The 15,201-nt window shown below is 53.0% G+C and overlaps 1 protein-coding gene across 3 annotated transcripts; it reads left to right on the forward strand.

Moving 5' to 3' along the window:
* Nucleotides 1-23: 23 nt before the first annotated feature.
* LOC128823006 (zinc finger protein 154-like) lies at nt 24-14,723 on the forward strand. Of its 3 annotated transcripts, none has more exons than XM_054005003.1 (10): nt 24-253; nt 1,329-1,415; nt 1,948-2,169; nt 3,390-3,412; nt 4,753-4,868; nt 5,012-5,044; nt 6,648-6,715; nt 7,391-7,517; nt 12,621-12,734; nt 13,091-14,723. In XM_054005003.1, the coding sequence occupies exons 1-10, from the start codon at nt 191-193 to the stop codon at nt 14,026-14,028; spliced, it is 1,791 nt and encodes a 596-aa protein (XP_053860978.1). In that variant the 5' UTR covers nt 24-190; the 3' UTR covers nt 14,029-14,723. The 3 variants fall into 3 exon arrangements, with proteins under 3 accessions (XP_053860978.1, XP_053860980.1, XP_053860979.1); XM_054005005.1 differs by having other exon boundaries at nt 13,094-14,723; XM_054005004.1 differs by having other exon boundaries at nt 4,756-4,868.
* Nucleotides 14,724-15,201: the final 478 nt, after the last annotated feature.

Consider the following 15,201-nt stretch of genomic DNA (forward strand, 5'->3'; position numbering starts at 1 on the left):
TCAGCCCCGCCCCCCGGCTCAGAGGAGCGGGAGCAGGAATTACAGCCCCCGCACGGAGCAGGGGGAGCGAGGGGGGTGTCCCCGGCAGAGCCCGAGTCCCCGCGTGTCACAAACACCCCGCGAGGGGCCGGGCCGGGGCCGCCCCTTCCTGTCGCGGCCCCGCGCACTCCCGGCGCGTTGCAGCGGGGCCATGGCCGGGGCCGGGAGCGCAGCGCGGACGCTGCTCCAGCCCTGCAGCCCGCAGGGCAGCGCGGTGGGTCCGGGGGCAGCGCGGAGCGGGCAGGGCCCGGGCCGGGGGCGGAGACACGCGTGGGGCGGACACAGTCCTGCCGGGAGGGGCCGGGCCCGGCTGCCTGGTTCGCCCCCTGCCCGGGTGGGTCCCCGAGCTCCCCGCGGCCGGAGAGGGGCTGCGGCGGGGGGCGAGTGTCCCGGGCGGATCGGAGCGGCCCCTGCTGCGGGGCCGGGGCGACGGAGCCCGGGAGCGGCTGGGCCCGGAGCCTGGTTCGGCTGCATAGCTCGGAGCCCAGGCTGGGCCCCAGAGCGAGGGGATGGTGGTATCAGAGCCGGGCTGGGGGTCGTGGGTTGTTTGGAGCTGGGAGTTTGGGGGATGTCAGTGTTGGGGAGCAGAGCTGGCAGTTTGGGGGATGTCAGTGTTGGGGGGCAGAGCTGGGAGTTTGGGGGATGTCAGTGTTGGGGGGCAGAGCTGGGAGTTTGGGGGGGTCAGTGTTGGGGGCAGAGCTGGCAGTTTGGGGGATGTCAGTGTTGGGGGGCAGAGCTGGGAGTTTGGGGGGGTCAGTGTTGGGGGCAGAGCTGGCAGTTTGGGGGATGTCAGTGTTGGGGGGCAGAGCTGGGAGTTTGGGGGGGTCAGTGTTGGGGGCAGAGCTGGCAGTTTGGGGGGTGTCTGTGAGGGGGGCAGAGCTGGGGATTGGGGCTATTTGGCTGCGGGGGTCCATTTTCAGATCCGGCACTGATGTTAATGGTAAGGGTTGTGGGTGGGGCCAGAGGACGGTTGGAGGGGGGAAGTTGGGGGCAATGCTGGAAGTTGGTTGCTTGAGATGGGTGGGCACAGGGGACATTGGGAGCTGGGGGGTTGGGCTGCACCCTGGTCACTTCTCCAAGGGGTCCTGTGTTTTCCCTGGGAAACTTGGTCCCCGTTTCACCAGCCCCTCAGAGCTTCCTGGCTAAGGTTGAACTAGGCCTGGGGAAAAAAATTCAAAGTGCATCCCAGGGACTCTGCTTGGGCATCTGCAGGGCAGGATGGGCCTTGAAATCTAGCAGTTGTGAGGCCGTTTGCAGCAGTTTGTAACCCCCTCCCCCGCTTCTTCCAGGAGCCCCCACGAGAGCGTCTGGCCCCTCTGGGAAAAGAGAGAGAAGCAGCCAAAGCCGAGGAGCAGCAGCAAAGCGAGGAGCTGCTGGTAGGTGCCCAGGGCCCGCTGCCCCTCAGGTTTGCCTGGGATCCCAGAGCCCTGAGTGACAATGAATGACGGGCCCGGCCTGCCAGCCTCAGCCGGGGAACCATCCCCACTGGAGCCCAGGGAGAGGCAGGGTCAGACACGTGGGTGACATGATGCCCTTAGGATGCAAGAGGCTGCTGGGCAGGAGAGAGTCAGTCTGTGTGTTAGCCCAGAGACCCTCCTACAGTCTGTCTGCATGTTACAGGGATCCTTTATAGCTGCGGCGGCGTGGGGGGGAAGGAGAGGAATTCTAGGCTGCAGAGATGGAGGGTTTGGCCCAGGGCAATCTGATGAGGTTTGGGGAGAAAAATCCCCCCTGTGAGCGATGTACAGCTCACCCCGGCCCTGATCCCTCTTCCCTTCCTGGGGTAAATAGCTTTTCCATCCCCCAGTGCAAGAGATCCTGTGCTCTGGTAAATAACTCCCCCACCCACTGGGAGGTGCATTTGTGGTTCTCCCCTGTTACCAAACTGCCCTCTCCCTGTGTTTGCAGAAACAGACGGAAGCCGAGAGGCAGATGATCATCTGGGAGTGGAAGGAGCTGCGAGGGTTTCTGGAGGAGCAGGAGCAGCGGCTGCTGTCCCGGCTGGAAGAGCTAGAGAGAGCCATTGTCCAGAGAAGGGATGAGGGCATCTGCAGACTGTCCTGGGAGGTTTCCCTGCTCAGTGAGAGGGGAGGAGCGAAGGGACAGCAGCCACTGAGCCAACCCCTGCAGGTCAGACTGTCATTGCAATCATAATGTGCAGCGTTTCTATAGGAGCTTCTGAGCCGGGGTGGGCAAAATACGGCCCGCGGGCCAGATCCGGCCCGCCTCTCATTTCTCTCTGGCCTGCCAGGCCCTTTGACTGCCCCCTCACGATCTCTGGTCGCTAAAAGTCCCACGGCACAGCGGGGCACTCAGGCAGGCTGCCTGCCTGCGGTGGCCCCATGCTGCTCCCAGAAGTGGCCGGCTGCTGCTGGCATGTCTCTGTGTGCTGCCCCCACCCCCAGCACCGGCCAATGGGAGCTGCGGGGGTGGTGCTTCCGTGAGCGGCGTGGAGCCACGGCAGGCAGGCAGCCTGCACCTCGCACCTTCTCCCGCACCCCAACCCCCTGCCTCAGGTCAGAACCCCCTGCCCCAAATCAGAACCCCCTCCTGCACCCAAACTCCCTCCCAGACCCCACGCCCCCTCCTACACCCTAATCCCCTGCCCCAGCTCAGAGCTCCCTCGTGCACCAAACTCTCTCCCAGACCCCGTACCCCCTCCTGCACCCTAATCCCCTGCCCCAGCCCAGAGCCCCCTCCTGCACCCAAACTCCCTCCCACACCCCTCACCCTCTCCTGCACCCCAACACACTGTACCAGCCCGGAGCTCCCTCCTGCACCAAACTCCCAGGCCCCACACCCCCTCCATTAATACAGTAGAAATGTGCGGCCCATGACAACTTACCAAAATTCATGGAGTGGCCCCGCTGCTAAAATTATTGCCCACCCCTGTTCTGAGCCCTAGTCCCCAAAGCACTTTATGAAGTGGGATCAGGGCACTGTTCCTATGTTACAAATAGGGAAAGTGACACACAGGGTGGGGCAGAGCCTTGACCAAGTCACACAGGAAATGCCATGCCAATGTCTAACTGCATTTGGGCTGGAGGGTGACATCCCCTCCCTGCCATGCCGAGGCCCCGAGCCAGGCCTAAGGCCCCTTGTCACCCCAGCAAATGGGTTTAATGGGGTAGGGGCTTGCGGGGCTCTCGGCACTAGTGGGCATTTCACTCTCAAGGCAGATGAATATTTTCTTCCTGTAAAGTGCCTGGGCAGAAACTTTCCCCCGATGGCGACGTCCCAGCAGCTGCTCTCTGAACATGACCCAAGTGTCTGAAATGCCCCAAATGCCAATGGTGGCTCCCCTGCCTGGGACACTCCCCTGACTGCCTCTTCTTTCTCTCCCTCTGCAGGGTGCCGGGAGCACTGGGAGCAGGTGAGTCCCCGGCTCCATTTCACTCCCCCTCATGCTCAGTTGTGCTTGGAAACTGCACTAAATACGGTGCTTTCCCCTGCCCCTTGCAGTGTGACACGCTGGCTTGGTGCCTGTGATCACGTCTTCCCTGGCGGCTGCCTCACAAGGGGGAAAAGCCTGTTACTCTGACAGCTAATGAGGTCCCACCAGGGCTGTCAGACATATGGGCCAGACCCAGCCTGTCTGACGTATTTATGTGGCCACCTCACGTATTCACACTTTGCAGAATCTCGGCTTTCAGTTTTTTCGTAAGTTTCTAGGCCTCATGGTTGCAAAGAAACCCTCCCAAATGCAGATGTGGACGCTGTTGTCTTTGTGTGTCTGCCAGCAGCCTGAAGTCCTGGCTCAGCCAGGTATGAACTCCCCTGTCCTCCGTTCATCTCATTGGAGGGTCAGCTGAAGTGACGACACTTTAATGTCAACATTCAGTATTCCATGGCTGGTCACTGGTGGAACGGGCAGGGGGTCGGAGTGAAGCCTTTGAGGGGTGGGAATAGGGAGTTTCTGTAGGGAGGGGAGAACAGCAGGGAGACAAAACAACAAGGAAGAGCTGGAGAAAGGAGGGTGGAAAGGAAAGGAAAGGAAAGAATGAGCAAAAATAGCAGGAGCCCTAGCAGGTTTGGGAGGGGGCTATTTTCCCACGGAGTGACACTGATTGTGACCAGGAAGGACTTAATAAAAATGAAAAGCTTATTTCCTCTCCAAAGGGCAGACTCTCCCCTTGACATCTGGGCCTGGGTGTCCCACTGAGAGCAGTGAGTGCCCTGCTCTGAATGGAGCCGTGTTCGGAGTCCGAAATTGATCCCCTGGCCCACTGACCATCACAGACAGTGGAATACGTCCCTCTCTGCCAAATGAGTTGGACACCCCAGAGTTACAGCTTCAGCTGAAGGGCTATGGGCTTTTGGCATTAAAGGGCCCAGGCTCATTCCCTGCTGAACACCTGGGCTCTGTCTGGGGCCACAGTGAGCATGTGAGACATGCCCACTCTTTGGTCCATGTCTCCTTCCTTTCCCCGTAATCCCAGTGCTGATGCCCCTTGTTACCGGAGTAACCCAGCGCAGGGGGTGGCTCACCACCCTACAGAACCAGTATCCCAGAGAAAGCTCCAGAACTTGTCTCCATTCCTCATGTCCCATCTCTGTGGATCTGTGGAGAGCACAGGGCTGAGGGCAGGTGACTCACCATAACCATGATCACCTCAGGCTACAAAGCTCAGGTCCAGGTTTCCTGGCGTTTGGGGGTTGCTGGGCTCAGGGATTGGGGATTGGGCCCATTCTCACCCCTCCTCCTTTCCCCAGCAGGGCGGACGGGATGTTTCAGAAGCCAGATCCGGGGTTTGCAGAGCTGGAGAAGAGACTCAGCAATTTCTCTCTGAAAAGCGCCATGCTGCAGCAGATGCTGCTGGAATTCAAAGGTGAATTGGAATCTGGGGGTTGTCTCCCCACGAGCTAGAGCAGCCCTGGACCGGGGGAGGAGTCGGGGACTCTGGTGATGTTACTGACCCCGGGCTCCATCCTCCCCTGAATTCTCACCACTCCTGTCCTCTCCTTCCCCTAGAGATGCTGCGACTGGAGCTGGGGAGCGACACAGGTACATGTCTGTCTCTGATGGGTCCTGGGGAGATTTCAGACCAATAACCATTTTAGCAACAGGGGGGCGCTGCCTCCAGTCCCAATGTGCACCTGGAAATGGTGGAACAATGTGAAGCCGGGTGAGGCCCATGACTGATTCACTCCTGCTGTGACATCAGATGGGGAGTGAATCCTGATCTCAGGGGGGTGTTTCCCTTTGGGAAAAGGAACAACCACATCTGACAGGTGTGATATAGGTGAGACAAGAATAACACATCCATACCCTGAACAGTCTGACCGCTTTAATGAGTGACTGAACATGGCCACATGGGGGCAGCAGAGTCTCAAGAGTGAGGAGCGGGGTGGAGCCCAGTTGTACCCTGAATAGACCCTGACCCTGAATGAGAAATGGGACTGGTCTCCTGTGTCCAGACTAGCTGTAAAGGGGAGGAGAGCCGTAGATTGTATTTGGGATCATTGTGAGTGAGAAGGGAGCTGCTAGAGTGCATGTCAGTGTGTCTCACACTTTTCACATTGGTGACCCCTTATTTGAAGTTAGGTTTTTGGGGGGGATCCCCTTACATTTACTGTGAAAGGAAGAATAAAATGTGTCTCAAGGCTGAGCCTCTATAACTTGGATGGGTGTTTCAAGAGGCTGACAGAACTGTTGACCTTGAAAGATAAAAGTGGGAGAGTGAGACTTGCTTTGCTTTAGCTAATAACAAAACTGATCATATCTCACGACCCCTCTTATTGCCTGTCGTGAGTCACCTGGGTTAGCTTGAGAAACGCGGACTAGATGGCTCATTGTCTTGTATCCCTGTTGGCTCTGACAGGGAAGAGGGCATTTCTTTGTATATGGACCTACTAGATATCGACTGAGCCAAGGAACAATTCAGTCCCATAAAACCCCCATTTCTAAAATCTTTCCGTATTCAGAATCCCAGCTTACAGCTGTGCCCAGTGACCCTTTCCCTGCTGTGTCTGTCACAGCCAGAGAGACTGAAACCCCTTCAGTGGTTAGCAGAGTTGAGGATGCAGCACAAAGATTGGCTCCAAAATGGCATTGGTACTAGTAGGATAGCGAAGGCCTCCATGAATAAACAGTAACCAAGTCCCCCAGCCGGAGGGAGGGGAGAGAGAAACTGAGGAGAAATAAGTGAGGAGAGAGGTCACAAGCTCACAGACCTGCTCAGCTCCAGTTCCTGTCTCAGCACTGGACAGATTTTATCCATTCCCTACCTCTGCCTAGATCCCACCCTGCCGGTGGATGTGCTGCCCTCGGGGACCATGTCGGGTGTTAAAGGGTCTCAGTGGATTTAGCCCTGGTGGGAAGGGTCGGGTCTGCACTGCAATAAAGCGACTGCGTGTTTTGCCAGTAGGAGAGTCTAGAACATTTCTCTGCAGGGAAAGAGCCTGGGGGATGTGCTGTGAAATTCACTAAAGCTGGTTATGAAATCTCTCCAATCCCCTTCCTCACCCTGACATGTTGCTTAATGCACTACTGGAAGGCGCTCAGATACAACCATGGTGAACGCAATATAAGAACCTGTATAGAACAGTTTTTTTTTAAATGAGCACCAGCATGGTTCCCTGAGACTGTTATCCACACAAACTGACAGGCTGCAGAACGACATCCACCTTTCCCTCCGGATGGGCCCAGCCTCCCACGGCCGAGGAGCTGGCTCAGGTAGGGATTATCAGGGAGTTGCTGGTGGGTTCCCTCTGCACTGACAGGGGCAGTAAACACAGAGGAGGTGGGAGCTTCTGGGGAGTTTAGTCTGGAGGTGGGAGGGGGCAGGAAATCCACAGGGTGGAGGAAAGGAGGGGGACAGGGTGTGACAGACCTGCTGGGACTTGTGTGCTTAGATTTTTAGGAACAGACCCATGGAGGTTGGGAGAGGAAACTGCCCTATTTATGTGACAGGAAACACCCCCTCGGACAGAGCTGGAGAAATGACCAGACTGCCAGTGCTGCAGCCAGAACCCACTAACCAGGGACTGCTGCGAGATACAGAAGGGCTGAGGGGAGATGCCCCATCCCTTCACACCAGCTACTGGTAATAAGGAGGGTGTTTGGATTCCCACCAGGGAGCTGTCCCTGGGCACTGCTGGGGACTCCATGTCCTATATCAGCCTATGAGGCATGAGAATGTCCTACCCCAGCAGGGAGAGGGGAGGGACAAGGGTCTCTCTCTTTCTCCTCTCACCCTGATGCCTCCTGGCTGCTCTGTGAGGGGTGCGGATGGGACTCTGCTGACTGCGAACCTCCCAGAGCTTCCATTTGATTGGCCCTGTGCCCCTGTGAATCGTGGGGCTGTGAGTGGGGCAGCAGGTACTGAGTGTTGGCCTCTTGCTCTTTCAGGGGCCCGTGACCTTCGAGGAGGTGGCTGTGTATTTCACCAGGGAAGAGTGGGCTCTGCTGGACCCCATTCAGAGAGTCCTCTGCTGGGATGTCATGCAGGAGAACTATGAGAATGTGACCTCGCTGGGTAAGGATTCCCATCCCCTTGGTTCTTAGAAGGGGAAATGCAGGGTGAAGGTTCACATCACCCCACAATGCCACCTCTGCTCTTCCCTGTTTCAGCATCACCCTGACGTGGCAGTGACACAAACACTAGCACTCTGCCCTCCCATGCTAGAGAACACTTTGGGAGCAGAGCACAGGAGCAACACAGCACAAAGTCTAACATCTTCTCTTGGCTAAAGCAAAATGTGGGTTTAGGTCTGGCATAAAGAACAGAAGTTGCTGACCCCTGGCAAACACTCAAACACTGAGCCTACCGCACACAAACCAACTCAGACTTGCAAAATGTTGCCACCCCTTTATCCCCCTCCCTCCCCCAAGGATGACTTCTGAGTCATTGCCTTCACTTACCCCTCACTGAACCCTATAAGCAACTGACATGTATGGCACCAGAGTGCTGACAATTCCCCGGCAAGAACACATCCTTGTGCACAGTCACTGACACAACCTACAACACTGAGCACTGAGATGAGGCATACACGGTTCTTCAAGGTTCACATGCACGTCTCTTCATACCACAGTCAGAGCTCTGCCCAGCTGCTCCAACTAATCCTTCCCCCATCCAGTTACAGCTACAGCTGACACAGTGCCCACAGCTGGAGTGCATGCCGATAAATGCTGGGATTCCAGTCTGTGGAACAGAACACAAACTGTGACAGGTTCTCTTAGTCCTTCCTCTTAGATATTATTGATTCATAGATTAAAAGGCCAGGAGGGACTATTAGGTCATCTAATCAGACCTCCTGTACAACAGGCCATAGAATTTCATCCAGTTACTGCTGTACAGAGCTGAATATCTTGTGCTGAACTAAATCATCTTCCAGAAAGGCATCCAGTCTGCACTTGAAGACTTCAGGAGATGGAGAATCCTCCACTTTCCTTGATAGTTTGTTTACCTTTGCACCAGCCTGACTGAACTGTTCCCAGCTCCAGGGTAGGGGCTTGGGGCAAAGTTAAGATTGTTGCAGAGGTGTTGTGGGCTTCAGCTTTTCATTTCCTGGTTTTCAGAGGTTGGTTTAGCCCCTGTCCATGTGGTGAAAGGCATGAGGCAGCTGCTGCGTGTCTGAGTTAATGACTCAAGATTGTCGAAATAACAGGCTCAATTGGAATGACTTAATCTTAGTCAGAGATCAGTACAGCACTACAGAGAGCACAGACAGAAAGAGTGTGGATCTGTGTCTCTCCTGCATCTGGAGGGGATGAGCAGTTTTCATTCCCTCCCAACTAAGTTCCCATATCAGTATCATTAGATAGGGTTTCAGACAAAGGAAACCTCATTGCCAAGAATATTCTCCCAGAAACATATGTTCTGGTGTCATTTCTCAGTTTATCTGATTTATGTGTGACGGCATGATTATTTACAGCTGGTCGGACTAACAGTTCTTCAAGCTAATCTCTCTCAGTGGGTCCTTCTTATCCCCACAGTCATTCTTCCCTGTTGATTTCCCAACAGGAAACATCTGCTGTAACGCTCATCCCTTATTAGTGTCCCAAGTCTATACGTGCTTATGTCAGCATTGTAGATATATGTTAAGGAGATGGTTTCCACGAACATCTGGACTTGTGTAGACACGAAGATGGTTCAAATTCAGCATTATAGATACAATTCCTGAATAGTGTTCTGGGTCTTCGAATTCAGACACACTCTTTGCTGAAGGTAAAGATTTTAAAGAATGGTTAATATATAAATGAATCAAATATACAGAAAGAACTAAGTGTTCATATTCAATAACAGGTATGAACACAGCACTGGGCAACCTGAACTGCATTAATGTGGTTTATGAACATTTCATTACCTTGATTTTTTTTAAATGGACTTTTTTTGCCACCGTACCCCAGGGCTTTTGCTGGCGTAGCTATTTCAGTTATACATCGTTGTCTTCTTCAGTATGGCACCATTGTGTTGCTGACAGGGAGGCTTTTTCAGGACATTCGGTCACCAATTTAATACCATTCATTGTGCTTATATGATGTAGCAGGGGAGACCGCAAGCAGGGTGTCATCTCCTCCCGCACTTCCATTACTGACGTGATTTTTCACATAGGTAACTGACATGGCTGTGATAGCAAAACTTCCAAGTGTAGGCCAAGTGAAAACCTGTGTTTGGATTGGAGTACTTGAAATATTATTTTTCCCCAGAAATTTTGGCCTCGGGGCAAATCTTCCAAAGGGAACCCCTATAAAATGCAAAAAAAAAAGCTCAACACACATGGTCTGAAAGCTGTCAATGGTGGGGCTCACATTCAAATGTAGTTCAGATTCAGCAATGGCCCCAGCCGTCCCCTAGAGACAACCAAACACCGTGAGAGCTGATTGCAAGACACCCTCTGCTGTTAACAGAGTCTTATTCTTCCTGCACATGCTCATTTCAATCTCTTTGATTCATCAGTTTGGCTCCTGCTGATCTGAAATTCCAACTTTTACAGTTCACTTTTTCAAGACTGCTTCCCCGGAGAGGCAGTGGGTGCCCTGTACCAGCTGAGATAAATGCCAAGTGACTGAGATCCTTCGGGGGCAATTAGAAGCTCATGTCCATCCTAGGTGTGTGCAAAAGTTGTAACAAGGTTCACACTCACACGCACCCCTCTTCCCTACAAACTGTGACCCCAGCCACCGTTTCCAATTCCGTACACTCCTCCCAGTCACAAGGTGACTTCTTCCCTCTTGGTGATGTCCTAGGTTGATAATGAAACTTCTGGGGACTTGGAGGGTCTCGCTCCCCCATCCCTCTCTGCAGCAGCCACAGTCTCTCTTCCCTGGAGGCTCCTTGGAGCTTTGAGGCAGTCCCTCCTGAGATCACACGGTCTTATTCTTACTTTTCATTTTCTCCTTTTCCAGAGGAATTAGTTTGCTGCTACTGAATTATAATATCTAATTCCCCAAGCATGTCCTGTCTACTTCAGGAACTATCTGAGGCAATCTCAACACCAATAGCAATTGTTTTTGAGAACTCTTGCAGGACAAGTGAGATCCCAGAGGACTGGTGGAGGACAAATACAATACCTGTCTTTAAAAGGAGAACAAAGAGGATCAGAGGAATTATAGATCAGTCAGCCTAACTTTGAGAGTTGGAAAGATACTGGAACGTATTGTTAAACAATCAGTTTGTCAGCACCTGGAGGATAAGAGCGTCATGAGGAATAGGCAGCATGGATTTGTCAAGAACAAATCATGCCACACCAACCTAATTTCCTTCTTTGTCAGCATTATTGGCCCAGGGTATTACAGGGAGGCAGCAGATTTGCTATATCTTAATTTTAGTACATCCTTTGACACAGGCCCAGATGCCATTCTCATAGGGAAACTAGGGAAATGGGGTCTAGATTAATTTATTATAAAGTGGGTACAAAACTGGTTGAAAGACAGTGCTCAATTTTAATCTGCAGCAAGGGTGATTTTAGGTTAGATATGAGGGGAACATGTAACTACATGAGTAGTTAAGGTCTGGGATAAGATTCAAAGGGAAGTTGTGGAATCCCCATCGCTGGAAGCTTTTAAGAACAGCTTAGACAAATACCTACCAGGGATGGTCCAGATTTCCTTGTTCCTGCCTCAGTTCATGGGCTGGATTAAATGACCTCTTGAAGTCCTGTCAGCCCTACGTTTCTGTGATTCTATCATTCTAAAACCTTCACCATCCACTGGGGGATTTTCATGCTCCTTTCCAATATACCTGACTCGCTATATTCCCCAACTTCTCAAAATGTGCTTTCCTGATCCCTAACACCCCTGACATACAGTAACACCTCACTTAAAGTTGTCCCAGTTAACATTGTTACGTTGCTGATCAATTAGGGAACATGCCCATTTAAAGTTGCCAATGCTCCCTTCTAACGTCATTTGGCAGTTGCCTGCTTTGTCCACTGCTTGCAGGAAGAGCAGCCCATTGCAGCTAGCTGGGCTTGGAACCGTGTTGGACCGGCAGTCCCCCTATCAGCTCCCCTAAGTTCCCTGTGCAGCAGTTGCCCAGCAGGCTATCAATTGCTGGGCAGTTCAGCTGTCCCTCCCCCCACGGCCATGTGCTGCACTCTGCCTTGGAGCTGCTCCCCGAGACTCCTGCTTGCTGTGGAGAGGGGGAGGGGAGGAAGAGGGGGGCTAATGTCAGGGTGTTCCCCTGCACCCTGCTTACCGCATCTCCAGAGCGGGGGACACACACGACAGAGCTCAGGAAGGAGGGAGCTTGCTGGCTGCAGCTGCAGTCTCAGCAAGCTGATCTAATTAACAAGGCAGTGTACTTAAGAGCAAGGTCAGCATACTTAAAGGGGAAATGTGCATCTCTCTCCCCCCGCCCCCCACAGGTTGTGTGTCTCTGTCTGCGATGCAGTCTCCCCTCCCTCCATTCCTGCTGCCTTGTAGAGTGTGAGAGTTAACCCTTGAGGGCTCAGCCAATTGCTAGTTCATCATTTATCAGTAAGGCATTCCCTGGGAAATATCCCACCCTCTGACTCCTCCACCTCAACAATCATCATCACTGTGTACCAGTATTAAATTGTTTGTTTAAAACTTATACTCTGTGTGTGTCTGTGTGTGTATATATAAAAATAGTCTTTTGTCTGGTGAAAATTTTTTTGCTGGAACCTAACCCCCCCATTTACATTAATTCTTATAGGGAAATTGGATTCTCTTAAAGTTGCATTTTTCAGGAACATAACTACAACGTTAAGTGAGGAGTTACTGTACTGCACTCAGTGATATCCCCTCTCCTTCCTATTCCTTACTGTGCTGAGCCCCACAAACCCATGCTCCCCAGTCCCAGTTCCCCCTATGACTGTCTCATTCCCTTTTGGTCTCGGTAAGAAGCAGTTCCAAGATGACTTCCCCTTGGAGTTCCTTTCTCTGGGTTTTAGGAGCCCCTTTGATGAGGAGTGTCTGGCTGTGTGTTTGCCAGCAGAATTAATCTCCTTATAGGCAGAGTGCCTGAGACCGCTGAGCACCTGGAGAGCTAGCTCCAGAATTTCAATGCTTTAAAATGAGCAGGGGTTAAAAAAAAAAAAAAAGGGCCATGTTCTTTCTGACAAAGGTCTCATGAATTCACCTGATTTCACTTGTTTTCCTTCATCTGAGCTAGGGTCTCCAGTTTCCAGACCTGAGGTGATGTCCCAGCTGGAACAAAGAGAAGAGCTGTGGGTCTCACATCTTCAGGGCTTGGAGGAAAGAGAGCTCCTGAAAGGAACCTGCACAGGTGAGGAATTATTAGACCAATTCAAATACTGTGTGTGCCTGAAGGACACAGCTGAGATTCCCTACCAGGACCTTGAGAGCTCTTTGAGTTCAGGATTGTCCCCCAGCAGGTGTCGTATCCTCAGAGCAGATAATGCTTATGGCTTCCTACCCATCCTTATCAACACGTTGCAATAGCTCAGTTCCCAACCTCCTTTCATCCTGAGCGCTGGGATGGGATGTGGAGACAGAGTTGATCCCCTTCTCTCTCTTCTCTGGGAAAGAGTTTGTGGGATTCATTTCCTGATCTTTTCCCCCCTCTCTCCAGCACTTACTTTGGTTTTCCCTCCCTGCCTGAGGCTTCTCTCTCTGTCTCAGGAGATGGTGGGATGGTGAGTGAGAACAAGGAGCAGAATCCAGAGCAGGAAGATGCTGAGCACGTGGAACTGTGCGGGGGATTATCACAAAGAACTCAAGGAATCATGTCCTGGAGTCGTGAGGAGAGGCAGCCAAAGGAGGAAGTGGGTAAATCCATCAGTTGTGAGGAAAATCACAAGGACCTCAAGGAAACCACAGCCCAGCAGAGAATCCTGATGGGAGAGAGAAAAAACATGTGCCCTGAGTGTGGGAAAACCTTCCCTCGGCGCTCACACGTTATTGAACATCAGAGAATCCACACAGGAGAGAGACCCTATGAGTGCTGTGAATGCGGGAAAACCTTCAGTCGTCACTCACACCTAATCAGACATCAGAGAATCCACACAGGAGAGCGACCCTATGGGTGCTGTGAGTGCGGGAAAACCTTCACTCGACACTCAACCCTTATCAAACATCAGAGAATCCACAGAGGCGCGCCCCCCTATGAATGCTGTGAGTGCGGGAAAACCTTCCCTCGGCGCTCACACGTTGTTGAACATCAGAGAATCCACACAGGAGAGAGACCCTATGAGTGCTGTGAATGCGGGAAAACCTTCAATCGTCACTCACACCTGATCAGACATCAGAGAATGCACACAGGCGCAAGCCCCTATGGGTGCTGTGAGTGCGGGAAAACCTTCACTCGACGCTCAACCCTTATCAGACATCAGAGAAGCCACAGAGGGGCGCCCCCCTATGAATGCTGTGAGTGCGGGAAAACCTTCACTCAGCGCTCAGAGTTTATTATACATCAGAGAATCCACACAGGAGAGAAACCTGCGAGTGTGGGAAAACCTTTGCTTGACAGTCACATCTTATTAGGCATCAGAGAACCCACACAGGCGCCAGCCCCTAGGAATGCTGATAGATCAGCCCTTATTAATCATCAGAGAATCTAACAAGGAGAGAGACCCTACGAATGTTGTGAGTGTGGGAAAACCTTCATTTTTCACTCAGACCTTGGGAGACATCTGAAGATCCACATGGGATAGACACCGTAGACCAGTGGTCACCAACCTGTCGATTGCACGGCTCCGGGGTGGGGAAGGGGTCTCCATGCCCTGCTCCTGCCTGCAAGCTCCCATTGACCGGGAACAGGGAACTGTGGCCAATGGGCACTTTGGGGGCAGAGAGGGGCAGCGTGCAGAGCCACGTGCCGCCCGCGCTTCCCCAGGGGCCGCAGAGACGCGTTGGCCCCTTCTGGAAGCAGTGTGGGGCCAGGGCAGGCAGGGAGCCTGCCTTAGCCTCCCTCTGCCACTAACCTCAGTAAGTACCGCCCAGCGGGAGGCTGCACCCCAGCCCCGAGCCCTGTCCCAGAGCCAGCACCCCATACCCCCTCCTACATCCCAAACTCCTGCCCCAGCCCTGACTCCCCCCTACATCCTATACCCCCTCCTACACCCCAAGCCCCAGCCCTGAGCCCCCTCCCAGAGCCAGTACCCCATACTCCCTCCTGCACCGCAACACACTGCCCCAGACTCAGCCCAGAGCCTGCACCCTCTCTCGAACCCCAACCTCCTGCCCCAGCCTGGTGAACGTGAGTGAGGGTGGGGGAGAGCGAGCGATGGGGAGGAGGGGAGATGGAGTGGGTGGGGCTTTGGGGAAGGGGCAGGGCCTAGGGGAAGGGAGGGGGTAGATCCTGGGTTTCCCTTAAATTCAAAAAGTGATCTTGGGCATATAAAGCTGGAGACTACTGCCGTAGATGCTCCGAGTGTGAGAAACGCTTCCATCAGAGTTTACACCTTATTTATCATCAGGGAATCCACAAGTTAGATAAACAGCATAAAAACCTAAATATTATTGCTAATTCTCACATGTGGCCGTTAAGGCTGTCAGTGCGATTTCCTTCATTGTGGTCTCAGCTCCCCCAGGTGAGTGGTCCGGTTTTGCTTTTTGCAGCTCTTGAATCTCCAAAGAGCCTTTCTATCAACTGCTTTGTTCCATGAGTCATGGGAGTATGAGTCCCTCTTACTAGGAATGCACATCAGCCCCAGGTGGGGGGGAACAGAAACCTGCATGGGCCTGGTGTCATTAGCATTGTTTGTAGTTAGCCAGCTCCAGTGAGCTATCAG

The sequence above is a fragment of the Malaclemys terrapin genome, chromosome 15, assembly GCF_027887155.1.
Source record: "Malaclemys terrapin pileata isolate rMalTer1 chromosome 15, rMalTer1.hap1, whole genome shotgun sequence".
Taxonomy (NCBI): domain Eukaryota; kingdom Metazoa; phylum Chordata; order Testudines; family Emydidae; genus Malaclemys; species Malaclemys terrapin.